This window comes from Mya arenaria, chromosome 1, assembly GCF_026914265.1.
Source record: "Mya arenaria isolate MELC-2E11 chromosome 1, ASM2691426v1".
Taxonomy (NCBI): Eukaryota; Metazoa; Mollusca; class Bivalvia; order Myida; family Myidae; genus Mya; species Mya arenaria.
In genome coordinates, this window is record NC_069122.1 from 44,044,410 (window position 1) to 44,071,200 (window position 26,791).

Below are 26,791 nucleotides of genomic sequence, written 5' to 3' on the forward strand. Positions count from 1 at the left end.
TGTCATGCAACGAGCCAATGTTTTGCGAAAATCCATGGAACCAGTTATATAAGACCGGTGACAAAAATTAAATCGCAGATATTTATATAAAGGTTCAAAAATTTATGTTTTATGCATTTTTCTTAAACCGTTAGCCATAAAACTTTAATTTTCGAACGGAAATATGAAAAATTGAATCTAATTTTTTGTCAGCAATCTTACATCATTGGATTGCAGATATTCACGCAAGAAGTGTTTTCCAACACAAAACATAAGAAAGTTGTAAAAATGGTATATCTGTGAGAGTGCAGCTTTAAGGATAATATGTACAGGAATCGAATGATACTATCTTCAATGTATATCTAAATATAAGAAACAGGCGAGCGATGGCGTTTGCTTTGTGGCCCTGTTAATAATTTTCAAAATACTGTACGACAGATGTTGTGACAGCAGTGCAGATTGCAACTCTCGCCTTTGTGGAATGCAAAGTAAGTCTATTAGTATATACCATAATTCCGTTTAAACGAGTAAAATAACTAACAGAGAGAATACGAACGTTCAGCCAATTTGTGTTTGAATCATTGTTTTGCAAATGAAAGAAATTTTACGGTAAAGGATTCTTTTCATATGAAATCAAGTTTGTTTGGACTCGCGTTTCACTGACTGCTACAGCGCAGTGATCCAACCATGAAATGATAAAGTTGTTTTGATGTGTGCCTGGTCTGTTTGATGTGTTTGTATGTTTGTGTCTCTCGTTAAGTGTCGTCTGGTCTGTTTGATGTGTTTGTATGTTTGTGTCTCTCGTTAAGTGTCGTACGGACCCCAACCTTGTGTCTGGTCTGTTTGATGTGTTTGTATGTTTGTGTCTCTCGTAAAGTGTCGTACGGACCCTAACCTTGTGTCTGGTCTGTTTGATGTGTTTGTATGTTTGTGTCTCTCGTTAAGTGTCGTACGGACCCCAACCTTGTGTCTGGTCTGTTTGATGTATTTGTATGTTTGTGTCTCTCGTTAAGTGTCGCACGGACCCCAACCTTGTGTCTGGTCTGTTTGATGAGTTTGTATGTTTGTGTCTCTCGTTAAGTGTCGTACGGACCCCAACCTTGTGTCTGGTCTGTTTGATGAGTTTGTGTCTCTCGTTAAGTGTCGTCTGGTCTGTTTGATGTGTTTGTATGTTTGTGTCTCTCGTTAAGTGTCGCACGGACCCCAACCTTGTGTCTGGTCTGTTTGATGAGTTTGTATGTTTGTGTCTCTCGTTAAGTGTCGTACGGACCCCAACCTTGTGTCTAGTCTGTTTGATGAGTTTGTATGTTTGTGTCTCTCTTTAAGTGTCGTCTGGTCTGTTTGATGTGTTTGTATGTTTGTGTCTCTCGTTAAGTGTCGTCTGGTCTGTTTGATGTGTTTGTATGTTTGTGTCTCTCGTTAAGTGTCGAACGGACCCTAACCTTGGGCCTCTACCCAGGGTTCTTTTTTGATATTTTGACTACTGATCCCGCCATAGGCGATTGTGACAAATCATTGACTAAATAAGATCGCTTCATGTTTTTGCGCTGTGTAGGATGTTCTTTGGTTTTCCCGAAGCCCCTACGCTTGTGCGGCATGCCATTGTCTTTTATTCCAGATATTTCCCAGTGCTACCATTGTGATTCGACTGTAGCCGGCAATCAAGGTGACGTGAGGGATCCGAATCAATGCGTCACATTTACAACATGTAATAGATTTGAGGTTTGTACAAAATACTTGAGTAGGGACCATTTAGCGAATTGCCTATACATACATGAATATAAACCGTATATTTCTTACCAATTGTTGTAATGCCATGATTAAAATATATAATAGAACTTTGATTTATGGAGGAAATAAAGTTCTCGAGCAACGTTTAGTATTCATGTATACATAATGATATTTCCAAAAGCTGAAACGAGGTGTAATGTATACATTTTATTTCACTATACATTTCAATGATACATTTCGATGATACATTTTAACTGTTTGTATTCAATGGGTCACCGGCCCGATATATAAAACAAGATATGATTGATTGCGTCACGGAAATATACTTATACATAAGTAAAGGAGACAGAAAGTTAGAAAAATGACACTAAAAAATAAATTCGTGGTCGGAAATTGAAACTTACAAGAAGTAAAATTACAACTGGTAGGTAATACAAAGAAGAGTTTACAATGTAACAAACTTCTTGAAAAAGCATATCGAAGCTGCGATAATCCCATGATCGTATTGAGGACAGGAAGCAACGGTATGGAGGATCTAGTCTATTTCTCTTTACGACATAGCTTGTCAAATACATTTTTATCTCACTCACAAGCGACGGATGAGAGTGCTTTAAACTGCATGTTTATTTACGCATGAAGCGTGAAAACCGACTCGGACTCGATCAAATTCGAAGAAATTAACAACAAAATAAGGAAATATTTACATCGCCAATTTCCTGAAATATCAGTTCATATAATAAGGAGTTGAGCAGGGTTTTTTTAAACAAGATTTTATCAGATTTCAAATCAAAAAGCATAAACATTTTCTTCTGGAAAGGTTAAAACACAAAAATAATTATGTTTTTGTGTCCAAATTGTCATAACTACCAAACAACAATGTCATGAGGCTTTGTGGTGATTGAAGCTATTTTAAGAAATATATTCGCATTTTTGTAAACAGGAAATGGATTAATACACGGTTTTTCATTATTCCATTGAATATCTTTCTTATTTGAAGTTTTATCATCAAGAAACCACAAGACATTGTTGATTGGCTAGTCTTTGGCATTTTGACACAAAAACAAAGTATCGAAAGACTTTTCCGAAATTTGTGTATGCTTTTTTAGCCGAAATCTGATAAATTATTCTTCCGTTAAATTTGACCAATTCTTTACTACCCAAAAACATATCTCAAAGAGTGTTTGTTTAACTCTCGAAAAAGATTTGTTGAAATCTCGAAAAAAAACCGTTCGCAAAAATAATTAAAGCATGAACCGTTTTAATTTTTGGCCTTTCCAACCCACTTTTGCACTGTGGAAGGCCCTTAAGGTAACTTTATACTCAGTAATCGCTCGTTGTTTTGTAAAACAAAAACAAAATCTATTTGAATCATGCTTCTTTTCTTGCCGATGACTTGAAAGGCAAGATATAGTGAAAGGATCGTGGTTTGAGCCCCACACCTAGCATATGTCTTTACAGGTAAATGCTATAATTATGAGGGATTTTTGTATTTGTATAAGCTGTTCCAAAGTTTGTCTAATTCAGAAACACTAGAAAGCGACTTAAACGGTGTTTGGGTGAAAATATCCATATACAAGCAGATTTCTCGAGAGTATCTAGAATAAAATGACCTCTGTTTCATAAGTTCGTATTTTAACGTATTCCGATACCTTTTGACTTTCTTTCTTTCTTTAAAAATTATAGCAACGATAATGAAACTACAACTTTAAAGTTATACCTTTTAAGTTGTACTGGAAGGTAGTAGTACTTGTGGTAGTGGAAGTGGAAATGGCAGATGTAGTAGTGCTTATGGTAGTTGTAGTGGTTGTAGTAGTTGAAATCTTAGTGGTTGTGGTTATTTTAGTGGTTTTGGTAATTGTATATGTTGTTTGAGTGGTAGTTGTGGTCGTAGTGGAAGTGATAGTTGTAGTGGTTGAAGTAAAGGCAGTGGTGGCGGTAGCTGTAGTGGTAGTCAAAGTGGTGGTGGTAGTGTCAGTTCAAGTGGTTGTGAATGAAGTCGTAGTAGTAGTTGTGGTGGTACTTATAATGATAGTGGTTATGGTAGTGGTTGTTGTAGTTGTACTTGTAGTGGAAATGTCTGGTGAAGTCGCAGTAGTAGTTGTAGTTGTAGACGTTGTGGTAGTGGTTGTTGTAGTGTAAGTAATATTTGTATTTGGTAGTGGTAGTTGTAGTGGCAATGGTTATGGTAATGGAAGTGGTAGTGGTAGGCGTAGTGGTTGCTGTTGTCGTAGTGGTAGTTGTAGTTGAAGTTGCAGTTGTAGTGGTAGTGGTAGAGATTGTGGGAGTTGTAGTTAAAGTGATAGTGGTTTTGGTAGCTGCATTGGTAGTGGTAGGCGTAGTGGTTGTTTTAGTCGTAGTGGTAGTTGTAGTAGAAGCTGCAGTGGTAGTGGTAGTGATAGTAGTTGTGGGAGTGGTAGTGGGAGTCGTAGTGGTAGTGGAAGTTGTAGCTATCTAAACATATACTTATTCCAAGTAGCAATTCAAAACATATATCCTCCGTTACATTTCAACGATATACATATCCCACAATTCAATTAGTAAACATGTATCATGTGTTACAATGTACATATATTCATGATCCATAATGAAATATGTTAACATATATCATTCGTTACAACGTACATATATACATGAAATTATGGTTAATAGTGAAGGTATAATTTTCTTTACATTGTCGCTATATACATATCCCGTGATGCAATAAGTAACACAATGTCTTTGTCACAACGTTAATATAAGTCTTTTCCAAGATGCAGTTATTTAACATATGTCTATGCCGCTTTTATTGCACATATATATAGTAAATAATTTTAGAATATATTTACTAACTGTTATAATGACAAATTTGAAAGTCAAACTCTAGGAAAAACGGGCTTCAACGATAGAAAACGTGTTTTTTTTCAGTAAATTCACGTACCGTTGTGACATGTTCCTCTCTGTTCGCCATGATTGAGAAATCGAACGTTCTAAAGCCTTAAATCTAAATTGATTGCCATGGCTGCTTTCTACTTTCTTCTTGAATACTATTTTTTATTGGGCCTTTACCTGGCCACATATTCGCTGTTCGTAAACGTAAATGTGAGTCCTTTAATTATCTAGTACCAAATGATAAAAATTATGATTTAAAATACATCAAGCAAAAAATGAAGTCAAATGATTGCTGGTTCCTTGATTTATAGATTGAATGAATCGATCGCGGGTCACCTGAAATAAACGTATCAAACTGGATCTTAGCTAGCCCACCTAGCTGCCTATTAAACATTTACCAGTAATCAAATTTATACACTTGACCTTAATATCCCACACTCAAGTTCGACTGATCCTTATCAGTCCGTGAACCTCAATACATTTCTTGGACCTGTTGCTTTGAAACTAGCTTTTATTCGTTCGAATTTTACTTCCTCTACAATAATACAGAAGCAGAGACGAGTAAGCTTTGGTTTTGTCAATTTCCGATTCCCGAAGAGTGTTGTACAGCAACGTTGGCTTTCACATGTGATAAATTCCTTCCAAACCCTTCAGCGGAAGCAGAACGAAAGGCCATATGCCACATTCTTTCCACGTTTTCAGCTTACACAAAAGTTGACTGGTTCTTTGAACTAAGTATGTGGACAACTGGCCTTCCACGGCAACAATTATAGCTGGTCACATTTCATCTAAAGAAAACACTCACTCGTAGTGCAAATTAGACAAAACTGACTCATAATCAGCGACGTGCATGGCATAGATGGTAGTGTGACCTAAATTTAACATTCCTCTCGGCACCCATAACCCTATACATCTTTGGCACCAGACGGTATGGACAGCGCCAGAGCCGGGGCCATCCTCACTAAATTCCACAAGAACCTGTTGTGTTATGTAATGAACATGTCTTCTGTTGCTTTAAATTGCATATGTTAGACATTCTCTTATATTCTAGACATGCTTTGCTACTAATCGCTACCACTTCGACGGTCCCCTGACGTTTAGATCTGGATGCCAAAACGTTGAGGTAATACATTTGTACGACAGACAGGTACAAACCTAGAACTAAACTTTACTACACCAATGTTTTCAGTATTGTCCTAGAATGGCAACCGTTTTACATGTTCGTTTAAAGATATTCGATATTTCTTCGCCTGGCAACCCCATATTAGTTTTGAGTAATTTTAAACCGTTTTTGTGCAGAAAAAGAAAAATGAATACTTTTCATTGAATATGAAATAACGAACTATTAGCCATAAACTATTGAAATATGCATGTTATTTACGTCACATTTCAGTTGACATAAAGAGAAATTATACAGACATACCTTTATGTATGAATTACTTTCATGATTTACATATAAGTAATGAAATCAGTATGAGAAACTGTGCAATCATACTATACTTGTCAGGGTTCTAAAGGCATCCCAATTGAATATCTAGGTTAATGGAACTATTTGAGAATAGCTTATTAGTGAGTCGGATTCCTTAAATCGACATATAAATATACAGTCCTTTTGAAATATACATGTATATATGCATACACATATGATTTTGGAAACCCAAATGAACATTCCCATGACTGACAATTGTTTCTGAGAGTAAACCCTCATAGCTTGCAGTTTTGCTTGAAAGTCTGTAAGTATTTCGTATACTGAGGATAATTGTTTGTTTCAGTGTAAAAGCGCATTACATTTCACAGAGTGAACATCAACATTTATAATTTAGTTTCGTGGTCACTTGTTAAAAAAAATTGTAATCTTACACTGAAACAAAGTTTGTTTTTATTATAATACATCCCTATTTACCGTCGGAAAGCGTACGATAAAGTAATAAGTATAAAACACATATTTAGTGGTACGTGTTTCATTTTGCAGACATGCAAAGTTCTAATGAGGTTTGCCTTCGAAGATCTAGAGAGATGTGCCGGGAAGACTGATTGTGCACAGAACAATAATGGCGTTTGCAATGTCTGCTGCAGAGATAACGGTTGCAACCACGATAGTTGCGATCAGATAAAACGTATGTATGTGTTATAAAAGGATTTCGACAATACTTGCATGTTTTTCTTTCTTTTTTTGTCAGTTTACCTATTTGGTAAATAGGTTCAATGTATATGGATACCCCACTAACGTAGGTATTATTATTCATCAACAACGTTTTATCAAAACAAACATTTTTATTTTTACAATTTTAAAATTTCGACTTTCCACTACCTTTGTTTACCTGAAATTGCAATAAAATGATCGGACACTATCGGGTTCCATCAAAAATAGTTTGTTAACGACCGCGGTCGCCGATTTTCGATTGCAGAATCTTTTAATCGATAACCGACCGGTAACGTATTCCACAAATAAGAATACAGACATATATAGAAGTATTTTATTTGGCATATAATATATAAAATATATCTAAATTATTTCAGACAACATCAGATATGGCAATGTTTATTCATTGTTTAGTCAAACAGTATTCATGGAAGTGAAGTTTCTATTATTTTTCAATCCAAATTATTTTAATTAACCAATTTCCATCCTTACAGGGATGTGTAAAAAAATTGAAGCATATTTACTACATATTATTTATTGACGTGACGCCGTAGCAATGTTATATAAATAACCATAAATGTTAGACCAATGGAGTGATATACTAGTCACATGATAACCAGCGCAATCAAATGCCTCTGGACCGGGATTCATTATATTATTTTCTTAATCAAAATGGACAATTTTCGAGAGCGGTCTTATTCCTCTTGAGCGTCTTATCAGTTATCAGTACAAATCATATATACTACGAAATGGAGAGCGTTTAAGTTATATTTCGATGCGTAAAAGCAAATGTAAAAAGCTGAATTGAAATATGCATATAGAAAAAACTATCGATATTTCATCCCACGTGCAGGTCGCCTGTTTGAAGAATATAAACAGGGATTGTTTAGTCTGGATACCTTGAAGTCAACCACATCGTAGACAACAGCGATGCAAACTCATACTACGACGTGAAGCATTCGATCGTAAACAATTTATCAATCTCTATGTTATAGTATGTGTATTAAACATTCGACATTTTACTGAAACGTCAACTTACTCCGTTTTGTTCAGTTTCGGTGATCCCGTTTTGTTACATGCGTTGTTATTATTTTCATATCTGGAATCCATCATCGTCTTGACTATTGATGCCAGGACATTTGTTGACGTACAGATAAGAAAAACCACGTTATATAAAAAATAATTCTTTAAATGATCCAATAAAATGTATGTAATGGAAAATCATTGTGTAAAATACATACTAAGCTGTACTATCGCCTATCGCAATGACAACGATTTAAGGTATTGTAGTAAATAACTTTATCTTGTGTCATTATATTTACTTTGGCACAAATGTATTGAAATTGTATGTATAATAATTTTTATTTTTTTAAAGAAATTATACCGCAACATATTTGAACGAAAGACATTAATAATTAATACATTTGATTTGCTTGTTTCAGAGTTCATTTAACATCAAGCATTACGTATGTAACGTTTAAACGTTGAGCCTGACACTATGGCTAGACACTGAATGGCGTACTTGAGACGTACTTGAATTTATGTTATGACGTAGAAGTTTGAATCAACGTCAGAAAGAGTTAAAGAAGTATCATAAAAGTATATGGTATTTCTATTATTTCAAATAATACATACTGGGACAATTATATACATGAAATCTCAAATCGCAATTATTAAAGTACATTTCAACAACTGTTTTATTGTTTTTGCAATTAAACTTGATATGTGATCTTAGGAAAATGAAAACACTTAACTTTGTAGAAGTTTTCAAAAGAAACGCCTAACTAAGGTTTTCAATAAACAGATTCAAACGTTTAAGACAAAGCTTTTGAAATGTATTTCCTATTCATTATATTCATTTAGAAGACGTCGTGTAATGAACGCGACGGCAATAAATACTGCACTGTAATGGAAAATTAAACAATGCTTTGTGTTGCATCGGCTAGTGGTCCTCAACCATGTATGGTGAGGACAAAAAACGCCAATTCTGAATTTATAACTCGCTGCTGCAAGCATTGATATTAATACATGGCACTGTATTAGAGCATGGTTATAATACCTTATCGGTACATGGGTCAATTTCAACGCTTGGGGGTTTACAAGCTGGATGTACCTGGTCTATTTTTTGGTTTTCATATCCGCCGCACTGGGTATACTGCCATGCCAGATCTTAGTAATTTTATCAAACAGTGGTTACAATCAAACAATGTCATTTTTCTTATATGAATCTTTTTAAGAGTTCCATGTTCATTGCCAAGTTGGAGTATTTGTCATATAATGTCGCGTTTCTACTAAGAAATTTCTGTCACTTAGAATTTTTGCACCATTTTCTTCAAGGAATCCATGTCGCATCAGTCCGGGAGAGTGTCAAGTTCTTTTCCAGCAAAAAAAATAATTTCTGAAATATCTATAAATCCTTTCTTTCAGAGTGCAGGTATAGGACTGAGAAACCAGTTGTAAGCAAAACATGAATTTGAAGAAGCATTCTCAATCATAAATATAAGGAAGGCATCCTAGACCGCATCCTGGTACTAAGCATTAAGTTATAAACTGTTTAGAGCATAGCAAAATAATCATTTGTGATTTGAAAGAAGTAACCTGATGTATATTTTGTAGTTAGTTTTTACCTTCGTGTCCGAAATCAATCACTTCTGGTCATTTCTGGATTGTCTTCATCAAAATTTATCCTTTTAAAACGCATACATTGATGTTATTTTTGCTTCGACTGTTGATAAAGCAATGGCACTACATACGGTTTGGTTACTTTGTAGACGATGGTGTTTGAAGTAAAGATCAACTTCATTTCCTCATAACCAACGGACACCGCCATAACTGCAAAAACTACACGTATTTGTACAGAATGACTGTACATCACATTGACACGCTGTGATAGTTTGAATCCGAATAATTATCGCAAACACTTCCAGTTTCGGCATACTAATTGATACCACACTGATAAATGATTGCTTGAAATTGGTTCGATTGCTGCTGAATAAATTTCAATGGAAACGTAAAAGCTATTTTACAATTACGGACTCTGTAACGGCATTAAAAACCGCGTATGAATTATTTATGAAAAGCTTTCATTCATAAGATATTTTCTTGATAAGTTCAGTTTTGAATGCTGGGATATCGCACACGGGTTAAAAAAATATGGCGCAGCAAACTATTCTTTGTAGAGTAAAATGTCTTCGTATGTAAATGCGATATTTACATTATTTTTTTCAATTAAACTCATCAAATTACAAACATACTATAAATATCATGCACTATTTTGTCATGAAAAACGCAATAACGCTTTAAAAATGCATATGCATGTACTTGACACCCCACATTCACGTAAATAGTTCGGTTGCTACGCAGGCAGTGTGTATTAATGTATTTATGTTCAATGTGCCGCATCCAGCGACTAGTCGCGTTTCTATAATACCGCTTTCCAAATGACTTTCAGCCGACAGTCTACAAATCTTTCAGGACATGTTAAATTTACTTGATGTAGTTTTGATTGTTATTTTTTTCCGCATTGATTTGCTCTTACGCGTGATTGCGTAGTTTTATCAATGCATGTGGTTACGGTCATCCAATTTACGTTTTTCTAGTGTATTCAGGTATGTTGAATTACTTGTTTTTAATTTTTCAGTGTTGTGACATTTAAAACCGTTTCCAAAGTGTATAGATGAAAATTCTTGGTTTTTAAAAATTGTCGGTGTAACTTTGTGATCAGAGTCTTGCATGATTATATCTAAACTCATGCATTTAATAGCACTTCAGAAGTTTCAATCGCTCATTGTCTTCATACTGTTTACAAAAACTATTATACTTGGTTTCGAGTGAAAATATATAAAAAATAAGAACAAACTCCATTTTGAATGTTTCGGTTTGCTTTTTACAAGGATATACATAACTGTGTAGGGACAATATATTTATGTTGTTTATAATCTCTTTTCATGTATCTAAAGGGAGTTCATAAAATGTATGAAATCGATTTACAAAATAACAAAAAAGAACACCGACTAGTCACTTCCTAATTGTAATAATTAGCCCTGCAGTAATGATTGCTATCAGAAATTGTTTTTTACGAGTTTCCCGGAACTTTACAATCAGGGGAAAAACACAAGGAGAATCAATTTTGCTGAAATGATTATACATATTATGTTTACTTTATTCTGTTTATAAAATTAACTATTTTAGTGGGAAAGGGCCGTAACTGATGTTGATAAAACTCGTGGCCCAATCCTTTTGCATGTCCTTTTTATATGAACGTAAGCTTTGTTAAATTGCACTGTTTTGTGTTTCTATGTTGTTATCATAATCATATAATGTGTGAATGTATCGTCATGCAATAAAATATGTTTAAAATAACTATTTTAGTTTCATGTTAGTTTTTGTTTTAGTTAAGCGCTAGCTAATGTCATTGCAACTACTGATTTTTGCACAGTTTTGTACTTCTCTGTTACAAATCAAGACCTGTATTGATCTATGCATTTGCAAAAGCCGGGTTAAGTGGCAACACATATGTATTAAACAGAAAAAAGGTCTGTTGCAACATTGACAAATAATAAACCACAGAAATTCAGAAATTTCCGGAAAATTGTAAATGCTTCTTGATTTAATATCTGATAGAACCTTCTTTTGTAAAAACTGCCCAACTCACTCTTAAAAGTTTCACATGTTGCAACTGATATATGAATCATGCTTGCTAAATATGAACCCTCAAAGCTAAATAGCAATTGATTTTATTAAACATTTTCAGTTCGTGTCCTTCAAACCATGTTTGCACACCAAGAACCTTTAATAAGCACACCTGTATATAAAACTTACATTCAATGAGAAAAAGTCTTCTTTCACCCAATATAAGTAGATCAAAATATTTGCCAATGCTGGAATATTTTTATCTTGCACGCGGGCAAAGATAAAGGAAGTACACGTATGGGGTTACTTATTATTGTCTTCACGCAAGTTTCATTCTTGTTTTAAACTGTCCCTTGTAGCACCATAGAAACCTTGTCTTGTGGTAATATTTGAATTCCAAATAACTCATTTCTAGTTCAAATGGCATCCACAATGTTTTTCACGTTGTACACAAAGTGCAAGCATATCTATGATAACCACAAATCATCACATATCAATACGCAAATTATTTTCACTCCGCACAACAGTGAGTTCCGGCAAAGAAAGAGAGACCTTTTATATATATATAATTGAGGTGCGAAATAAAAGCATCTACCATGGCAAAACCCTCGCGCAGTGTACCTCGTTTCCGCAAAAAAAACTACGCTCGGGTTTGGATGAACCTATCTTACCCGAGCAGTCATGATAAATACTTATGATATGCCGGGGTAAAGTCGCAATACCTATTTATTTAAACATCAGCTGACTTTCGTATGGGTACATGATTTAATTAAATCAATGTGTGTATCCAAAATTCGGGGTACCGTAGATTATCGCTATTCTGTATTGCAAAACGGTTAAGTCTGGGGAGTTATGAAAGTTTTTGATTTTCAGATAAAAGTAAAGATATAAACAACTGGCATAGACATGTAGGGGTTTCGTGCCTACTGTTTAATTTCGATTTATAAGATTTCGGAAGCATCTATTAAAACATAAATGTAAATCACACCATGTCAGTCAAGCACATGTGAACTGATGGTAATGTCCGAAGATACAACCTAAATCGGCACAGATTTGCACAGTAAACGCTTCATTTATTTTTGTGCGCGATACCACGTTGTCCTTGTTTCGTCACATCTCTTTATATCGGCTTATACTCTGTTCTTTTTACAAAGCATAATTAGAAGTTCCTACTGTGACGAAATAAAGCTTACTGTACAGTACAATTTAAAGGTATCTGATACATTTAATCGACCTCATTGCATATCAACAGTTATATCCTACTAAAGTTACCTTTAGTTACCGCAAGTGTTGTTCAAGCAAAACGTCAAATGCATTGATTAACACTTCCATAAGTAGCACCCCTCCCATCCCAATGAAAAAAGCACAAACAATATCTAATATTTCAGTCGTTTGTTAATTGGCCCTAATGCTTATTGCCTTAACCATCCCTCAGATCTCGGACCATTGATTTGATAATTCATTGAACAACCGGTGCGTATTTAATTATGAAAAAAACACCTAAATAGCAATTAGCCAATAAACATTTACACGGAAATTGTGGCATCCCAGGGGGACAAATAAGCTTTGGGTGGCTGGTAATATGCAAGCCAGACTTTCCTCAAACTAGGCCTTTATGTGTGACACAATAAGGCTCATGAGAGTGTCTTCAGATATTATAATACATCAGAAACAAAAACCACCGGTGAGAACATAACCTTACTTCAATGTATTGCAATACACGCAATGCATTTCACAGTAGTCTGAACGGCGACCTCACTGTCTAAAAGTCCGCTCCGCATGTATTACCCTGCTACATCTGACGTGGACTCCAGGTTGTCCAAACTAAACACACCACGATTGTACTCGTCAAACAGTCGCTCTGGAAAGCATGTATGACTGTTAATCGGATTGTTCATTCACATATCGGGGATGAAAGCATACTTGTTCCTCGTGCCATAAGGCAATGCATTAGATAATACATTTTCTTTTACATCCTTCGATATCCAAATATATTATCGATTCATTGGATGAACTTGAAACAATTTTCTGAATTAAATACGTGCAGTTAGAGATGTTATTCCCACACTGCGGTTTAGTGATTGTGCAGAAAACATACAAATATACCAAAGCAATTAATTGAATTGAAAATAGTTAAAGGTAAACATACAAATAAGAAAATCTTTGACAATATTTATTTCTTAATTTCAACTATTCAGTCATGCATTACAACATCGGATACAGAGCAAAGAACAAAAAACGGAACTTATAGCGCTGAACTTTATAGTCAATAAAAGTTTTTAGTAGAATAGAAACAAGAATCATTATAAAAAAGAGGACATGGCCACTCCATGATGTTCTTAATTTCACACGACAGTGAACGACTTACGTCTTATCTCATGACAATCACCATAGTTACAGCTTGCACCTCTACAGCAAACGTTACAGACTCCCGAATGATCAGTATCACAATTGGCATTTTGTGCAAGGCATCGGGTTAAATCGTCAAATGCCGTTTTCATCACATCGCGGCATAACTGCAACATACATGTGCAATGATAGAAAATAATGTTTGCCAATGACTCCTGGCCATACTCACATGCTAGTTATATATCCATTTTTGACATATATGTAGGCAATTGGATAAAAAAGTTTATATTTTGGTTTGGTCAAAGGTAAGACATCTAATTATTATTTTGTGCAGTTTATAAGAGTGCTCTCTATAGCTTTGGCTATAAAGTTACGTAGAGTTAACAAGTAGGCGGAGCATAGCTTGTCAATAACAATCGTGCAAATGAATGCCGGCCCATTTAACTTATATGCAAACTTAGCCTAGTCATTTTATATTGTCCCTGAAAATGTGAGACAAAAAAGTAAATTTATCGACTTCCCTTGTGAACAATTATCAACAAGCGAAATTAATTTTAATAATCCGAGAAGTGGTGGTATAAAGTATTAATTTACAAACTAAATAACTAGCCTTAAGATATTCTCTGGACAAATTGCTTAATATTATACAATTGCCTGTTGCTTTCTGAAACAAATATTTGATTAAGGAAAATCCTACATAAGTTTTGGCGCAGAGGGCAATTAAAAAAACAGGCCACTCTTGACCTGATTGTATAACTCAAGACCATATATGCAATTCAAATATTAATACCTCTTAAAAATGCATTTATATGCGCAATCCTGGTGCAAATGATTTAAGTAATACAATAACAGTAGCTCCCTTAACTGACGCTCGGCATTTTAACGATTGTACTGGGGAAAAGATGTAGTACTTGTTCAACCCAGGAAAGTTAGATCCAATGTATCGGTACTTTTCACCGAGCACGTTACAGAACTAAGGTATCTATTCGCAAAAAGCTAGGGTATCTCAACCGGATCTCTTGTATATTACTCTTTTTTCAAGTCTTCTAATGTCTGGATGTTACTGCGAATATCAGTCACTTCTGTCATGCCACTTTTAACACTTAACCACAATTTAAGTCATGATGACGTTACGGCGGTGTCAAGCCATAATGCAACCAATAGGCGCGGATAAACCTTGATAAAATCAAATAAACAAACAAGGAAAATAGTCTTCCTGTCCATTTGACCGAAATACAGAGCAGTTTAAGAAAGGGGACATAACACTTGGTTCTTGAGATATATATTGTGAATTGCATATTTTTTAAAACCTAAAGGAAATGCTCAAACTGTATAAAAAAGGAGTTTGTTATTGCCAACTGCCTTTTCAGGATTGCAATCAAATCGAACAATGTTTGTATATATTGTAAGTTGTTATATGGCTCAGTTAATGTAAAAATATATATATAAAAAAATCAATCTCGAACAGAAAAAAGTTTATGGCTATTTATGGACATATCTTACTGTAGTCTATTTAAGCTATTTACCATAACATTTTTTTTTTCAAAAATTAAATCGATAAAAATGATATATATGAAAAAATAATCGTTATGTAAAATGTTAAGTCAGAGGCCCTTTTTTACTTTTGCGTACGTTCTCTCTCACATACGGCTGTTTAAGTGCTTAAAGTTTAGAAAAATAAGAAACCATCGCATGTCACATGAATTGAAAATATCATTCATTGTTTGTAATAGACGGAGCTACATTTCGTAACACAATGAGAAACCATTCAACAAAATCTGTTGTATTATATTTAAATATAAATGTGTTTGTTATCTTTTATATGAACCTTAGGTTAAGTTTAGAAACCAAATATTTATGCTCACATACATTTATAACTAATAATAATGGTAAGCAAGTTTTAACTGCTCGTGCAAGAACATTATAGGCAAAAAAATAAGCATCCGTTTGTAAATACAAACTTCATTTTTCACACATATATCATCAGACACTGGTGCAAATTAGTACAAGCCTTTTCTACTACTGTCTTGCTAGTATATTTAAAGTAAAAGAGTGTTACTTTTTTATTATCTATATTATAGAGTTGATATTTGTTGTTTCAGTGTTAGAGGGCAATTCATTCTACGAGTGATCTCGTAAAACATATTTTCACGAGTGGCGAAGCCATAATGATTACAAGTAAAATTAAATGCGATCTTGCACTGAAATCAACATTTGTTCTGTTTCTTTTATCCTACAGCAGAGTTTCATATGTATTCTTATTTTTTTTTTATTTTTTTTTTCTACGCTGCTACCCCTGGGACGCCCCTTACGCAGTTTTATAGCTGATGACGTAGACGTCATTTTTCGATTCCAGGTTCATGGAGAAAATGTGTACTGATAGTTTTTGTAATAGTTTTTTGTTCACTGATTATATAGTGCGCACATCTAATAAACATTTTTCAATGAACTATTAGTAATTCATGTATGTTCCAAATAATAATAGTTAATGCACGGAAGTACTTTTAAATTAAAAAGGTCATTAATACATGATATTTAACCTACGGCACCGTCTACTGAATGGAAATTTTAAAGGTCGAACATGTAAGCAAATCTTTTGCGGATAATCATTGGATAAAAAAAGATTCATTAGTTTTAGAGTGTGTTCGATGATTCATGAGTATTGAGTCATCCGTCATTGTCAGAGACCAGTATGATTTGGTTAAAGACGGCTCATTAACCAGGTATACAGTGAAGACCACATTGTTTTGTATGAAAGCAAATTTTCGAACATTCAATTTCAAATTTCAAATTTTCTGGTTCAGAAAGGAAGTGTTTAGTTTTAATCAATGGGACGTTACTACAATGGATTTTAAAAGTAGTTCTTAAAGTTGATATTTTTTCTCCTAAATTTGCAGTGAAAATATCTTATTGATTTATATCACTGTTGTTCTTTCAATGAGCAAAACATGAAAGAAATCGGTGTATTTCTATTAGTTAATGCCTATAATTGCCTTCAATTACCTAGTAAAGTAAAATTTGAGAAAGTTTTCATTGTAACACCAATAGCTTATTCGGCTTTACCTGATGACAAAAACACAACATTACATATCTCTATATAATTATTAGATATTAAATATTTCTTAACCGATTAATTCAAAATGATCGCTGGAACTTCAGTTTGATGTGCAAATACCGCTTAACTTGATTGTAAGGCTATGTTTCACACGTTAAACGGGTTGCTTTGTTTGGTGATATTAAATTACTTTTAATATTATCTGAGTAGTTATCTCCATTTTGGGAGAAAAAATATTGATCAACATGTATTTCAATATATGAATGCAAAGAACACTTACCCTTGGATTGCTTCGTTAAGATATTGATAGAACTCTTACTTAATGCGATATCCAAATGTAACGTAACAATCTCGTGACATGGCCACATAGTCAATTGAACATATCATGCGCTGATAAACAGAGAATAATTTTCTTTAGAATTTAAAATTGAATAACACCACATACATATAAAATATTGAATTTGTATTGCATTACGAGCCAAAGACGTTTGAAATTCATATTTTTGCAATAATAATAATAATAATAATAATAATAATAATAATAATAACAATAATAACAATAATAATAATAATGATACTACTAATAATAATTTAAATGATAATAAAACAATTTGTTGTAGGGATATCATATTCCAGAACTAATGCTTTTTTATGAGACAAAGTCATGTTAACCCACCTCATGCAAAGAATATTTTGTACATAAACAGATCCCCTTAATCGTTATCAGGAGTTTATGGATATATATACTTTACTGATTACCTCAAAGTTGAAACATCCGTATCTGATGCTCGTAGGTTGTCCTGGATGATGCTTGGTTTGCCCAAAACAGGCCTGATAAATAGAGAAAACAAGTAAGTAGCGAGTCCCGCGGTTATTTGCATGAATCGTCCATTATCAGTTATGCAGCCAGGGCCAATTTTCGTTGTGCGGCCAATGGAACGTTTGCAATTGAATTCAATTTTATCCTTTTTGATCACAATGGACGCAGTGTAGTATCAAGAAAGTAATCGCCATTTATTGATACGCTGGAACAGCATGTGTTTTTAAATTTCAAAAGGGAGGCAAAAGCGAATATAGTTAAGGAAATTGTGCTAGTATACTAAAACCAGTGTAGACTAATACGGAGGCGTTTTTATTTGGCGTTAACATTGAAAACAATACAGATGAGGCGGCAAATCTGTATTTCCTTACATTTTTAACACTGTTCATATATTTCGATATCAAAAATCGTGATATTTGCATATTCAAGAAAATTCTTCCTCTTTATTAGAGTTCATTGATTAGTTAACTGCATTGTGAAATTCAAGACATAGGAATAAAAGAATGTCAGTGATTTGTATAAAACCTTATCGACAAGACTTGTTGGGGATTTTCAAGCAAAGAATGAAAATGATGGAAAACGATTTGTCAGCACAATGTTGTTTACTTTACCCGGCTTGGCTCACTCTAAACATTAATTTATTTTGGGAGTATTTTTACTCATTGTCGTGAAAATTAAGGTGATACGAGTACAACTCGAGTGGCGGTAAACTTTAAATTATATACAATTACGTAGTAAACTTACAAAAGAAGAACAGTTGGACATAAGGAAACGCAAAATGTCAAAATACAACAAATGTTTTACGAACTTGGATGGGATAAAAACGTTTAATATCTTTTTAATTTAAAGTTTTTCCCTTGTGCGAACCCACAGCGCCTTACAAAATTCATTGAAAAACGTAGGAGCTGTTATTAGATAATACATAGAAGCAGATTTTTTCAAAGATACATAAAAACAAAAAAGCGAGAGAATATAACAGGATTATTTTCTGCGTAATATTAAACATGCATTTGCGTGATGCGGCTAAAAAAAGGCGGTACCGACTTCGAGAAAAAAACTGCAACTCAACAGAAAACATATAAAGATTTAAATTAATTAAGTGGTCATTTAATGCGATCTAGAATGCCCCGCTCACAATGGCAATTTACCCATGAAGATATTGCAATTTTAACGGGGCATTTAAGATCGAAATCATGGCCGCCCCGAAATGAATTTAAATTCTTAAATACTTGACACTAGCCGGTGACAAGGAAATCAAATTCTGTGTGCTCAACTGCCTTTGTAACGCCTATTTCGATAGTTTTTGGTCTAATAAGGCCAAAGGAATTAAGTCCAGTCATGTCCGTTTATGATCCGTTGTAACCGATGTATATGATAGCATTTGTTTCTGAAATTAAGATCCTTTTTCAAGGTATATTAAAATGAAACTTTAAAAGGTATTAGCATTACTAATGTTTGGGAACTTCAGGTAAATTATCTATTTTTATATTTAATTGAAAGGAGGTGTGAAAACCAACTCACAACATAAAATGTCTGTAAACACAGCATATAATACCAACAATAAAATAATAAATTATAGCGGTAATTTAGCAGTACTTGCACAAAAAATATATTTTGGGGATAATGTTTCATTGTAGTTCAATTTAATATGTAATGCGCATAGAAGATCTCGGGCACTATATATTTTTCATATTTTAATTTATTTATATAATTCATATTTTCTTACAGTTAAGCATTAAACATAGGAATATTTAATAGGACTGTCTTGCGTAGTCAGTGCAATTAGAATAATAAAGGAATGTCTCGTTTTATTATGCAATGATGCATTTGCATTTCTACGACATCGAATTTCTTTACTAATGTCAAGGACAATACCAAAAGCTATCAACTCATTTGGACTTATTCATATCATGGTTTTAGAAAAAACTATACTCGGTTAGTCGAAATAAGTTGCTAATGCATTGTATTTTGAATTTGTTCATATTGTTCTTATATAAGTTTAATTATTCAACAGTTCACTCAACGTTTATATTGTCCCCTGTTTGTGTGTGAATTCATAAATATGATGAGCGAAACTCCTACCGTATCAGCTATTGTTAGCAAAACATACAAAACACTAACCCATTAAAGCCATAGGGGTTTCTCTCAATTCGGTTTGCACAAAATATATTTTACAGACAATGTTAAACCATGACATTAGTTAGTGTCAACGAAATGACGTTTATTGAACGATGTTTATAATATGTTTATTATGCAATATGGTTAGTGGGTCCAGGATTTGCCATTCTTTGGCGTAAAGCAAAAATAAGGGATGTATCTGTTAAAAAAACAACATGTGAAGTATAAATATGGGTAGAATGGGGTATGGGATCACTTTACCTGGTAATTTATGTGTTATCTTAATTGCTGCATTGTGGTGAATGTTTCTACAATAATATCAAAAATAACTTTATTTTGCTAGTATATTCTATTAAAAGAAAATATTGTTTTTTATTCAATTGAATTTTCAAAACCCCAGTAAATTTACATTTTGCTGACCATTCCAAGGAAGGTAGTTATTAAATTGAAAAACATCCTTAGTTTTTTATATAGTATATATGCATTGTGTTGTTTGTGGAGTTTTGTGGTGTTGTTCCATGTTTATGCTTTGGGACTATTTGTGTTGTATTCTATTCATTGGCCTTGTACCATATTGCACCATTAAACGGGATTTATGACAAAAAAATTAGAATTTGGACTTGTTTCTATAGTTATTCATATAACTTTTGAGCTATATTTTAGTATTTGTTTTATATCAATTACTTGTGACCGACATTTTACATACAGTCACCAAACTTGGTATGCACAATGGTCATGATCAGTCTATGACCCCCATTCATTAAGGTTCATACCGTCAAAAGACAAGGTCGTGGTAACCATAACTAGAAATGGTATGTGTGATTTCGTTTCCAATTAATATGTTTTTTACCTCCTTGGAATATACAGTCTTTAAACATAGGCTATAATCAGTTGAAAAATGAAATTAAGTGTCAGTAGGTCAAAGGTCATGGTATCATTTCTTAAATATCAGCAAAGCTATTTTGATGCGCGTGTTGTCTGTTTGTAGCGTTTGCATTTATGTGTGGGTGGTGTTCATACGTTTATATGTGTCTCTAGTTTATTGTTATTTTGGATCCCTACTTGTGCCTTTGTTATTTTTACAGTTTGACTACTGGGCTTGTCCCTGTGGTTTGGATTGTATCATTGTCTTGCAATTGAAATAATGAAAGTCGGAAAGTATTGGTTTAATAGCATTTACGCATGCATTTATAACCAAAGATTGTTTTGCATGAATATCGAACAAGTTTTATCCAAGTTATTGCTTTTTAAATATATTAAAATGACTTTATCCAAGTCATTGCTATTTTGATATTTTAAAGTTACTTTAATATCCAAGTTATAGATTTTTTATATTCTAAAATTACTTCTGAATAATCTTTTTTACAACAATGTCTGACATGAATCAAATGCTGCCCATAAACATTTTTTAAATATTACCAAATATTACATGTAATCAGTCATGAACAATTTACCTTAACCAATCGAAACATACCTGGTCTACATCGCATGTTGTTAAAGAAGTGCATTCGCTTGGATTAGTCATGTCACCTTGGTGTGAGCCCGCCGAGTAACAGAAGTAGCATTGATCACTTACAGTGGTGTCTTAAATAGAGAACATGTTGTCCAAATACGCATGGTATCATAATCAGTTAAATCTGGTTAATATAATTGACGATTTACCGGTTGGTGGTATATCTAAAAGTGTATGAATATTGGAAAATGTAAATGGGCAATATAATCATGAACAATTACAACGACATGCACTCAGAGGTAGAGCTGAAATCCCGACATGCCTTAATTGTTCCGACATGCTTAATTCAAGTGTTCTAAATGTCATAAAAGTATGCAGTAATCCGTGAAACGAATCTTTAATTTACCTGCAGGAAGGCTGTAAAGTTTGCAATCCATCTATTGTCAGACTTATGAGCGTTGTTGCGTTCAGTTTGTCTGTTAAAAGATTAATTTGCGCAGCGCACTGAATGTGAAATGTGTGTATTAATTTGAATCAAAGAATGAAGATTTAATCAGTTTGCCTAATGATCTTTTTAATTATTTGTTTGTTGACCTTTATACAAAATTTATAAAATCTTATAAAAATCATAACTAAGCGACAGTCAATGTTCCCAAATACTGGCAATTCGTCTTCAAAAGGTCAAAATGAAAAAGAAAAAATAAATAAGCCTAGAATAAAGTCCTTTAGAATCCTATTTCTCACAGCCATCCAAGCAACGGAGATCTGAAGCAGACGACGGATGGAAGTAGACGTTTCCTGGTTAAAACTGTTATTAGAAGTCATTACATTGCATTTACTTTGCATTCACTGTGTTTTCGGATCGTTTTGAGTTCGTTTGAATTACTCTTTTTTACCTTAAAAGATTATGAAAAATAGGTCAAATTGTACCATGTTAATAAAATACTAAAAAAGTCATAAAATGGGAGTGGACATCCCTCCCTGCCCTACCCCGTTCTGTCAGACATCCCATAAATATATCATTGGGGAAACACTGTTTATAAACTTAAATCATTTATCCCATAAATAAATAAATTGAATTTGAATTGATAGGGAATTCAATTCGTAGCTACACTAAACACAATATGGAAGTATTGTTTATAATATCCTTAAAGTCAACATTTTGTAGAGTTCTACTTAGGTTTGAAATATATATTGTTGTTGCCATTTACTCCAACCAGTTTAATGTTCCTTTAATTTAGAGGTAAAGAAATGCCAGCGCCTCATCATAGGGCACGTAACTATGTTATTCATTGTTTCAAAGTTCACCCCGTATGCGTTTGGCCTATATGAACTATTTTGTAATTGTTAATTAATATTGGAACAATTGTGAGGTTATGCGGATATAAATTATTTTAACTCCAGGCATATTTTGGTCTAGTTACCCTAGGTAATCTCGTGGTCCAGTAAGCTCGTGATCCACTGACTATTCCAAGGCATCAATCTCATAATTCAGTGATACAGTTATTATGATGAGGGTCTGGTCTGTTTATGTTTTTCGTACTATTGCCACTCGTGCAATGTCTTTCAGGCCCTTATCCGTGCCTCTAAACTGTATTCATACTTTGTGTTGCCACTGTGTTTGCCCCTTTTGTTAGTTTTGTATTAATGGGCATTAACCTGGTAGAGGGGCACTTTGTTTGTTATGCAACTGAATCAATGCTTTTGCACCTGAAGAAATGTTGCAAAACAACTGAGAAATGCTATTCTGTCGAAAAAGTGTGTTACACTCTGTACAGACAAATTATAATGTCATTTTGATATACCAAATTTATGTAAGAAATTAAACTGACAGATATGCACACACTCCTGGTGAAGATAACTGAAGCAGTTGAATTTCGTAGTAAAAAACATTTTCATTGTATGTGTTAATTTGAAATATTTCAAACTTTTTTATACAATTTCATCAGAGGCATCTGTAACGTAGATCATGTTTTGTATTTATTCTTATGTATGATAATCACTGCTTAACTTTCCATACTTGTAAACAAAGAAACAAGAAATCGACGACTACATATATAACTGTGCTTGTTGTTGAAAACATTTTTTACACTATTTGTATCATTCGTGACACTTGGCAAAGTCTACAAACGTTGTCAACTTTCCATGAAAACATCTGACGAAATTCCGTTAGTTAGCAAAACCAATAATACAGATGTCTTAGATCCCTTCTATTACCATTTTTTTCAACAAAACAATTGAGGTCATTACAATTAATCTTAATCATACATGAGCTGGCTTCAGTTACATTCTATATTGAATGCTCCTCGTATGTCACATATATACGATCAACATGGAACATTTTTCAAGATTTGACTCTACTTACTCATTAAACCGCACAATTTAGAATTGCATAAATGTCCACTTTTGCAACATCTGAAATGAGATAATATTTAAATATACTGACTGGTTTCATAAATAAGGATCAAATGGCTCATGCCGCAGATTAATCATTTCCTTTAAGTATTCGAATTGTATTTGTAGTCTTGACCCCCATTTGCAAGCTAGACAGCAAAGCATATGGCAAAACAAGAAAACGAACATGAAAACTCGTATGCACAACACAGAGCAAAACAGTTATAAGATCTATTTAGCTTAATAAATATTGAACTTAGAATAATATAAAACGTTCAAGAATGTGATTTATTACTTAGCAAAATATATTCGCCACACCATTCCCATGCTTGTAAAAGCATTTCTTTCCAATTGTAGACATTTAATTATTGAGCTTAGCTTTCTTTCCTGAAGATTCACGGAAATTTAGTGAAGAGCACATTTTGTGGTATTGAGTAATTACATAACTTTTACATGGCTATTTCGAGGTCTATGGAAACTTGCGTTTATGTCGCAGAATAAGATGAAAAGAATATTAGAACATTCTTTAATATTTTGTTATTATCTTTCATCAAAAAAAATAAAATCTTGCTTTTATTTTATAAAAAATGAATATAAATGGACATGCTTATTAAACGTTTACTAGAAACAATGCCAGGATATATACAAACATCGAAAGAATAGTATTATGAAGAATAACTGAATAAAATAAATTGATAAAAATGGAACTCACACTGTCAAAAAAACTTAAAGATACTCTTATAACTGCGACGTCAAATTACGTTCTCGACATTTTTATATATATGACATCTGACCTGTTTTGGTCGTGTCTTAGTGCTCCCACTTTCATTTTAATGTAACATCTTAATCCACATGTATGCATATCTTTTAAAACGGTTTTTCATTCAAACGGTATATTGATATTAAAACAAAATATTGCGAAACGATACTATTTTAAAATTATTTTTACCAAGAATACTTTGAAAACGTTTCGCAAACCCCATCCTAACAGGTACCTTTACCACTTTAAAAGGTCACTACTGGGCCCCAAGTTCTTACACGTAACAACCATAGGATCTTATTTCATTAAGCCAAGTTTATGTCTTAATCTTGATCGTATTAAATAAAAGTTAGTTAAACTTGATTTGTTCAAGGATTATTTCCTTTTAAAGTAAAAAACAACACCACTTGAATATGTAAACATTGTACTGATTATACCAAAGCAAAAAAGTAAGCAAGTATTAATCCTGTCATAAGGGAGTTTAGATGTTTGTAGAAAGTGGGGCCTAAGCTATTGAGAATATACATAACAACCTTTAAGAGAAGCAATTGAAGGGAAGTATTATATTTTGAATGTACTGCAAGAATTTTATTTGAAATTAAATGCAATTTAAGGATGTGCAAAGCGCGTTAACCTTACCTCTTAGCACTGTTTCTTTTTCAAATTGTTCTAAAATTTGATGATCATTAAACAACAATTGCCTGAAACATATATTTCAGTAGCTACTGCATACAATTAAACTTATATCATTGTACTTGTACGGAAGACGTTTCCAAGGAACGCACAGGGAAGGAATCTTAACTACTGCAGGGGGTCCAACGTGAAATGTGTTCGCCGAATTTTAAGTGAGGAAAATTGTGTGAAGCCGAATAAAATGGCGGCGTTGAAAGGAATTTCGGTGTTTCAAGGATGTATTTTCACCTGGTAAGTAAGTTATATCACCTTTCTCGCAATATAAAAAAGCCTACCCGGAGACCACACGTGTAAGCGTCTCTCGGTTTTTTTAACCTATGTTTCTACAGGCCTTTGCAAAAACGTTATTGAATGTATAAGCTGAACGATTGATTGTTTACAAAGTGAAAATAGAAAATTGCGTGACTTGAAACTGTGTTTTCGGCCCAAGTTTACCATTCTTGTACCTGTTTTAGCTATTTCTTATTGAATATTTGCATTATTTATCTTTTCGACCGCTACTGCACTTACATGGGTATTATACGGCCGATTTTTTCATGTTTAAACACCTTTTATGTTGGGCGAGACGAAGTTTTATGCAGTTTTTGTGTGAAGCAGAATCAGAATATACATGCGTTAACTTACTTACCAGGTGAAAATACATCCTTGAAACACCGAAATTCCTTTCAACGCCGCCATTTTATTCGGCTTCACACAATTTCCCTCACTTAAAATTCGGCGAACACATTTCACGTTGAACCCCCTGTACTGGGTAACTTCAATCAAAGTAAGCCTTAAAGGTAATTGATTTTTCTTCCAATGATATTTGTCGAAGCAAAACTCATTTTTTGTGTTTTTTCCATAACGGTTCTTCTTACATGTCCCCGTTACGGAGATAAATCAGTTATCAAATGCGGCGTTTCAAAAACACATTTTATGGTGGTTCCATGAGTGTCGTGAATTTCACGAGTATGAATTATTTTGATTCTATTATACGTTGCTCCTTAGGAGTTTACTTTGTACATGAAATCATTTGTATTATTTACATTGCTCCTAGATGTTCTGTTCTTTAGGTTTGCTCCTAATCCAATTCTTTATATGTGCATTGCTCCTAAACATGAGGTGCATGCTTTTTGCGTGTCGTTTTTGGCGGCAATTCATACTATATAAAGCTGTTGTTTGTGTGTTCAATTAGAGTTCCATCTGAGGTTATTTAGAGTGCTTTAGGATTTATTAACAGTTCCATCTTTCAGACATTTTATGTGTTAAATATTATATTGTGAACGTGTTAAACTGGATTTTATTGAGATATAATTTATATTGTGAAAATTAACAATAATTAAATGGTGTGGAAATATCGTTTTGTGTTCGTTATTTATCTAAACTGTTCGATGTGGCAGAGAAAGAAAATAGTATTCAGTCTAATGGTAAAATTTATTCAATGTTATATTCGAAACGGAAACTCAAAGAAACTCTGCGACATTGTTTGGTGCCGGAACCCGGGAACAGGGTGTCGAAACAAAATGAGAGAAAATAAAGGTATGTAATACTGATAAGTTATTGTGTTATACCCTTCAAAGGAAATTGATAAAAAGTGATAAAAGTGTTTAGGGTATGTGCATAAGTGAACTAATGTGTTGTGTTGGAGTGTAAATAAAAAGTGAAACCATGTGTCTAAGTGCTAAGGTGAAAAGGGAAGTAATTTGCATTAGGGTAAAGTAAAAGATAGTGCAAAGTGTAAGTGTAAAAGTGAACCGAAGTATTGTGTTATTAAAGTAAAAATAAAGTGGTGTTGTGAAAAGTCTAAAGTGCCGTGA

General features: G+C 33.6%; 1 protein-coding gene across 1 annotated transcript in view; it reads right to left on the reverse strand.

Moving 5' to 3' along the window:
- Positions 1–3,745: 3,745 nt before the first annotated feature.
- LOC128227425 (uncharacterized) overlaps positions 3,746–26,791 on the reverse strand; it is a 35,845-nt gene continuing 12,799 nt past the window's right edge. Inside the window, exons 5-10 of the mRNA XM_052937954.1 lie at positions 23,514–23,563; positions 21,170–21,279; positions 17,517–17,588; positions 13,722–13,869; positions 13,142–13,214; positions 3,746–4,025 (exon numbers count right to left, since the gene is read on the reverse strand). Of these exons, the coding sequence (XP_052793914.1) occupies positions 3,746–4,025; positions 13,142–13,214; positions 13,722–13,869; positions 17,517–17,588; positions 21,170–21,279; positions 23,514–23,563 (733 nt within the window). The remainder of the gene's footprint in view (positions 4,026–13,141; positions 13,215–13,721; positions 13,870–17,516; positions 17,589–21,169; positions 21,280–23,513; positions 23,564–26,791) is intronic.